The sequence below is a fragment of the Gossypium hirsutum genome, chromosome D12, assembly GCF_007990345.1.
Source record: "Gossypium hirsutum isolate 1008001.06 chromosome D12, Gossypium_hirsutum_v2.1, whole genome shotgun sequence".
NCBI lineage: Eukaryota > Viridiplantae > Streptophyta > Magnoliopsida > Malvales > Malvaceae > Gossypium > Gossypium hirsutum.
The window spans coordinates 9,514,772-9,522,201 of NC_053448.1; the positions used below are offsets into that span (position 1 = coordinate 9,514,772).

Genomic DNA, 7,430 nt, shown 5'->3' on the forward strand with positions numbered 1-7,430 from the left:
TCTTTATAAATCTTAAACAAATGAATATTCTTTTAAATTTTTTTACACGAGTATTTTGGACTAATTCATTTTTGAGGAATTAGAATGTCGTGCCCTAACGCATTGGGTGTGACATTTTCTTTTTCTGAAATGATAAGAGTCTTAATAAGTAATGTTTTTTTTAGTTTTATTAAGGATTATATTTTTAAATTTTCGATATTAAGACACTAATTAATTAACTAGGTACCAATTTTGGGCGTTACGGGGGTGCTAATCCTTCCTCGTACGTAATCGACTCCTGGATCTATTTTTCTAAAACTCGTAGACCAAATCTATTTTTTAGGTGATCCAATCACACCTCAATAAAAGATTGGTGGTGACTCCCAAATTTTTGTTTTTTTAAAGGTCGACAACTTAATTTTTGTTTTCAAAAAATGGTTTCGACAATAATATACAAGTATTCAGTCGGGGTCGGTCGGTTCGGTTAATTTTTTGAATGTATAAATTAATCGGTCGGTTAATTTGATTAATTTTTAATATGTTTTACACTTGTTTTAACCAAAAATAAAAAATATATATAAATTTCGGTTAATTCGATTAACCAATCAAATTAACCGAAAAATTTTGGTTTAGTTAATTTTTTTTGAAAAAAATTCAATTAGATTAATAGTTAAGGGTTTAAAAGGATAGGTTAATTGGGTTAATCATAATTTAAGTTAGTTAACCGATTGAACACCCCTAATTGAGAGACTCTATTGAAAAACTAAAAAGTTGAACTATGAATTAAGTGAGCAAAACAGGAACAAATTAAAACTTAGTTGACTACCTCTAGGTTACCCTCATAAAAAAAAACAACATTTTAAACGAAACCATTTATTATAGCTCATTTTTTTTTCTAAAAAAGCCACCTACTTCATCTTCATTTTCGATTGCAAATACATTTTACCCTCACTTAAAAATAACTAATCAAATATTAATTTTGTTATGAAGTATCGAGATTAGGGGCGGCACCAAGGGGAGGCTAGCCCTTTAAAAAGAAAAAAATATTACATTGGTATCTTTATATTTTATAAAATTATATATGAATTATGATCAAATTACACTTACACTTAAATGATAAAATTTTAATTTAATTATTTAAAAATTCTGCCAAAAAATTGACTTCATCCGTTATTAAAATTATAATTGATGCATTATTTGTACATAAGTCTTATACATTATCTATGCACCACAATTCACCGCATCAAAATAAAATAAACATTCAACGGTTTTGATCAATGAAACTATCATGGTCAAGCTTCATAACCAAACTAATAATAAATAACATTTAATATTGGGATAAAAGAGTCTAAAATAAATATTATATTTTATCCAAAAATAAAAATATATAGTTAGAGAATTTTAAAATCATAATATCAATTTTTAATGAAATAATAATATTTTTAAAAATAATTATACTTTAAAAAAACTAAAACTTAAAAGTATAAATATTTTTAAGTAAATAACTATATTTTAAAAATAGTTATTTATTAAGGTAAATTATACATATAATCACTTAACTAGAAAAAATTCTTATTTTATGTACCCAAAATAAAAAAGTTTACAATTTAGGCATCTATGTTATACAGTTCGGCCTAGACGACAGAGCCAAGTCTAGAGAGCTACATCAAATATTTCTCAAAACATAACTCCCAAAACTTAGTCTTTTTAAAGTCATCCAGAAATTAAAGGAATTTAACCACATAAAGTTTAATCTGAGCTCATCATATTAGTAAGTCGAATTCCTCGAATATATTGAAAATAAACCACTAATATAGATAATAATAAAAGCTAATAAATAACATGACTGAGCTCCTGATCCGCCGAATCGACCAAGTTTAAGTGTTACCTGTAATTCAATCAACTGAAAAAAATGAATTAGCAATGCAATAAGGAAAATAATTACATATTCAGTAAAGCTGTGAGTAAACCAGTAAAGTTCCAAGTTTAGATTCCGAATCAGACTTAAAAGGCAATTCGTTCAATTAACAGACCAGACAGATAATAAGTCAAATTCATTGTTAGATACAGAACAGGTGCAATTATCCTACCCTCATCTGCTACACTCCATCTCCGACCAACCCAACACACCAAAATGAGTAATTAATATTCATCCAACCCTACATACCACATAGTGTCGGTATGACACATTTCAGTAATTGCAGGCTAGCTGCCAGATCAGATTACAAATATCAGTGGTTTAACCACTGATTCAGAACAGAGCACTTCCTCATTTACACACATTCCCACCAAAATGTAAATGCAGATTTCAAATGTCAATTAACACAAAGGTCTATACGACCATCCAGATACAGATCATACTCGTACTGAATAAATCAACATCATTAACAATTTTCACATGCAATACACATATAGATTTTCAGTACTCAATCTCAAATCATAGAATAACAATTTATTTAGTTTAATTCAGTTCATACGGACCCAATAGAAGGCCTGCATTCGTGCCAAACGACACTTTTGGCCTGAGGGAAAAGTTCTAAATCTTGGTCCATACGTCTGTGTGGTTTCACACGGCCTGACTAGTTGGCCCGTGTAGTTCCACAAGGCCTAGCACACGCCCGCGTGTTCGCCCGTGTGCCTCATACGGCCTGACTTACGCCCGTGTCGTCCTAATGCACAAATAATGTGTTACACGGCTTGGACACTCACCCGTGTCCTTTGGCCCATGTGAACCCTGCATAAAACATTCTCACACACGACCTAGACACATGCCTGTGTGTCTAATTCGTGAACAGTGAGTTATATGACCATACACATGGTTGTGTGGCGTCGACAACCTTGTTTTTCGGTGTCCAAAATTCATAGAAAATCAAGTTTTTGATACGCACCTACTAACCAGTCAATGTAGAAAAAACATAATTTAATCCCGAATCCTAAAAAGTGACAAATAGAATTCAAAACATAACCATTATGAACCAATTCACAACAACTATCATCAACCAACTAAGTCAAAATTTCGACAAAACCCCCCAAACATGAAAACAACCATTACCTTCGCACGATGCAGCAATTCTCGAACCTAAAGTGTTTGGGGAATGATTTTCTCGTGACCTCCTCCTAATGTGTAGTAATTAAACGTTTAGACGAAGAATCCAAAAATGTAATAAAAAAAATAGGTTTTCGACCAAAACACATAACAACGAATATAAACAGAAATTGAACACCAAAACTGACAGAATTAACGGAAACGAACTTACCCGACAATAGCAGCAAGATGAGAATGAGAATTTAAGCAAGGATAAAGAGGAAAAAGAGAAAGAGGAGCAAATGGTGTAAAGTAAGGAGAAAAGGAAAGAAAATGAAAGAGGGAGAGGGAGAGAAAAAAACATTTAATTTCTATTTTAAAACTACCGTTCAGAATTCTAACAATTAGCAAATAAAATATTCCTTAACACATGCACCAAGACTCGAACACAAGACCAAGTAAAATACAAAAGTTTAACCATTGAACTAGTAGGCTCATTTTTTTATATAAATTCGCACAAAATTAAACTTAAGTCGACAATTCAAGGATAGAAATTAATTTAGAACAAAATAGCAAAACTTTTTAAAGTCGCTACTCGAACCCTCAACCTCAAATATATAAATAGAACACATAGCCACAGATACAAAAATTTAATTATTACTAAGTTCCACAATCAAACATTTAGATTTTTGGGACGTTACACATTCAACTAAAGAAACCCCTACTTTTAATTTAGTTTATTCATATAAACCATTACATGTATACAGAGTTCTTATGCATGATAACGAGAGGCCATTTTCTCATAGGGAAACCATTTTACAAAAAAAAAAAAAAAGAAGAGAATTTTGGTTATCCATTAAAGAGGTAATGGAAGCACCAAATTTGATTAATTTGATAAACTACCTAAGCGTGTTTAGGTCTTGGGATTGATTATGAAGAAACATACTATAGGCTCTCAAAATTTATTGTTTGGCCATTGCTTACAGCTCTTTGCTAGTAAAGAACTACCATATCTCTAGCTCTAATCCTTAATTCCATCTAGGTAGGGTTATTTTCATTTTAATGTTTTGCTACATATGGTTTAAAGAAAGAGTCATAACAAGAGTGAGTGACCAAAATAAACGAACTACGTAACGTGGGTGGCTAAATTGTAAACTTTTATTTTTGGTGCCTAAAATGAATTTTTTTTATAGTTATGTCACAATTTATATAGCTACCCTATTTATTAAAACTATATTATTGTAAACTCAAAATGTGGGAGAAAAATAGAATTATTAATAAATATATCTATAAAAAATATAAATAACAAAGAATTTGGTTGAAGGGTAAAAAACAAATGTTGAAGGGTAAAATACTCTAAAAATAATATAATTTGGTTGAAGGGTAAAATACTCTCAAAATAATATAATTTACTTTATAAAATAAGAATATTTTTTTCATAACTCAACAGAGTTAATGCTTGATTGACTTCTGACATCAACTACGCCATGCTTTATATATAGTATAGAATTATTATTATTATTTTTTACATAATGCCTAATTCTACCTATAACCCCTTTCAATCCTTAAATTGAAAGAAACACATACTTAAACGCACTTGAATCCAGATCCTTTTAATTGTTTCAATAGTAATAAAGCCCATTGAGCTAAAGCTCAATTAGCTAGCAATGTAAATCTAAAAAATTCTTTTTGTTTTAAATAAAATACTATTTATTACTGGGAATCATTAACTAAAAGAATGCAAAAATATGACACATAGTACAAATGATAAATAAATCATTACAAATTAATGCACAAATGTCATGTCTACATAATAATATAAAAAAGAAGAGAAAGACAAAGTAATAGTAACTACAACATTGTGATAATTCAAAAAGAAATCAGGATGCATCAACTGAATCAAATCGGTGAAATTTACACTCTAGCCCCACCATCATTAAATTAACCCGACGATGAACAATGATTAACCAAAAAATAACTGCTAAAATCCCTAAGAGATCCATTGCATTAATGATGCACAAAAGGTCAAGTCTTAGATGACTTATCCTTCTAGTAATCTCGAATCTTTTACAATCACTATAATTTATCATGATAAATCCCTTTAAAAATGGTTACTAATAGATCTGATGGCATCTTTATATTATCAAATATCATATATATATATATATATATATGTCAGAATAGACTAAAAACTAAAAATTAAAAATAAAATCACATCAACTTAAAAAAAAGAAACAAAGTATACAAAACAAAAATCATGAAACACATATTTAAGATAATGTAGATTAAAATTAAAAACAAAATAAAAATAACTAACAATCAACCCAAAAGCTGACAATGATATCAAAGAAAAGATTTAGTTTTACAAATTCTTAAAAGACTCGTAATTATTATTTTTAATTATAGTAATTTTGATTTGACATTATTCTTAATCTATATAATTGAATCGATATCTTTAAGCTATGATATCAAGGTCTTGTTTTGACCAGAAATATATATAAAAACTCAGGAAAACCATATTAGTATAAATAGAGATATAGATACTAATAAATTTGCAAATCGAAAACAAGTTTCCTCTAAAGATTTCCTTCATAAATTGCCGACCTACTCTCATCTGTCTTCAGACAACCCCCCCGCAAGACATACCTCTCACAAGCCCTCTGTCCCACCCTCCTAAGCGCTCTCTTGCGTTCTAGTTTCCGACAGGAAAGCAAAGTAAGCTAATTTTTTTATTTTCTGTTTCCGACCTTACTGATTGTTAGTCTCTCTCTGTTACATTGTCAGTAAATTATAAAGCTTTATTTATATATATGTGTGTGTGTGCAATTCACTTTATCATATCAGAACAGATGGGCAAACGTAGGACGGAGATGAAGCTGATAGAGAATGAGAAGGCTCGTAAGAGAGTTTTCGAAAAGAGAAGGACTAATTTGTTAAAGAAGGCCAAGGAGTTATCAATTCTTTGTGATATCAAGCTACTGCTCATCATCTATGAACATGGTAAAGAAAAAGCTGAGATTTGGCCCCATAATAATGTGGAAGCTGAACAAATCATCGAGTGGTTCAAGCAGCGGCGTATTGACAAAACAGCTTGTGATTCTTCCGCAAGTAAGAGGAGAAGATTTGGTGACAAATTTGATATATCGGATCACAAGAATATGATCAATCACTACTCTGAGAATCAACTTCGAAAGTTGATTTTCGAATTGGATGCAAAGATTGCTGCTGTTATGAACGCAAATCAATCAAAACAGGTTCTTAAGGGAGGACCTGGATCACCAAAGAACAAGGGGAAGGGAAAGGAAGCTGTTATCTACCAAGAACCGATTGAAACCCCACAACACCAGAGTTTTCAGACATATTGGCCAAAGAAAAATTTTATTAGCTATCCTGAGTACGAAAATAGTAGTAATATTCCGTATCTTCCATTGCCGGTTCATTATGTTGATCCATCTTCGATACAACCACCTTACAAGAATGCTAATTCCTCGATGGGTTACTACGGCCCTAACGTTCACCCTGTTCTTCCATGCATTTATTATCCAATGATGCCTGGTTTTCCCCCTCAGATGAATGCTTCAGACTTGGGTTTCTTTCCTCCTATCAATTGACTTTTTTTTCCTTCCCTTTTTTTAGGATTTCTGGAAATACATTATAGTATTGATATTCTAGGATAAGTGGTGTTTTGTTTTCATTGGGCATGACTATTATAGGGTCTAGTCGCTTCTGTTTGAAACTATTATCTAGATGAAAAACATATTATGAAACTCGGTGACATTGGCTCTGACATTATTTTATTTTAAAGGGGTAAACTATGTTATGTTGACAATATATCAAACACCTGGGCTGCATGCAACTCCGACAAAAAAAGAAGAAAAAACACGAGAATACTTGTTGAAAACCAGTACAAATCCATCCAGTAATTAGAGGTTTGAAAAGAACAACAGCTCAACACAATTGAAACATAGCAACATTGTTCGGCTTCCTAAGAAATCAAAAATTTTCTGTTGGAATCGGAACTATCTTTAGACAAGTTGGACTCCAAAGATTCTAAACTAAAACCATAACCAATACCCTGTCCAAATCCGAACCCAAACCCAATACCACAACCAGCTCCAACCCCAAACGCAAGCTTCAAATGGTTCCAACGCCACCCACCATACCCAATTCCCCCAACCAAGCCGAAACCAACTCCAACGCCACAACCGATCCCAGCACCGCCGCCTGGGCCTAGTACGTTCTCCTCCACTTTCTGGCGGCTTTCACGGAGGAATTCTGACACTGGAAATTGCTTGTCTTTCTTTTTCCTCTTCATGTTTCCTTTCCATTTCCACAAGGAATTTGCGTCTTTGGATCTGGTTTTCATGTGATTGAGCCAAGGGAAGTTAGTGTATGGAGAAATGGAGATTGGGTTGGGACGTGGGCG

General features: G+C 32.0%; 1 protein-coding gene across 2 annotated transcripts; it reads left to right on the top strand.

Moving 5' to 3' along the window:
- Positions 1–5,490: 5,490 nt before the first annotated feature.
- Positions 5,491–7,166, top strand: LOC107916992 (agamous-like MADS-box protein AGL13). Of its 2 annotated transcripts, none has more exons than XM_016846378.2 (2): positions 5,491–5,719; positions 5,849–7,166. In XM_016846378.2, exon 2 carries the CDS (start codon positions 5,854–5,856, stop codon positions 6,613–6,615), a length of 762 nt encoding a protein of 253 aa, XP_016701867.1. In that variant the 5' UTR covers positions 5,491–5,719; positions 5,849–5,853; the 3' UTR covers positions 6,616–7,166. The 2 variants fall into 2 exon arrangements, with proteins under 2 accessions (XP_016701867.1, XP_016701868.1); XM_016846379.2 differs by having other exon boundaries at positions 5,854–7,166.
- The last annotated feature ends 264 nt before the right edge of the window (positions 7,167–7,430 follow it).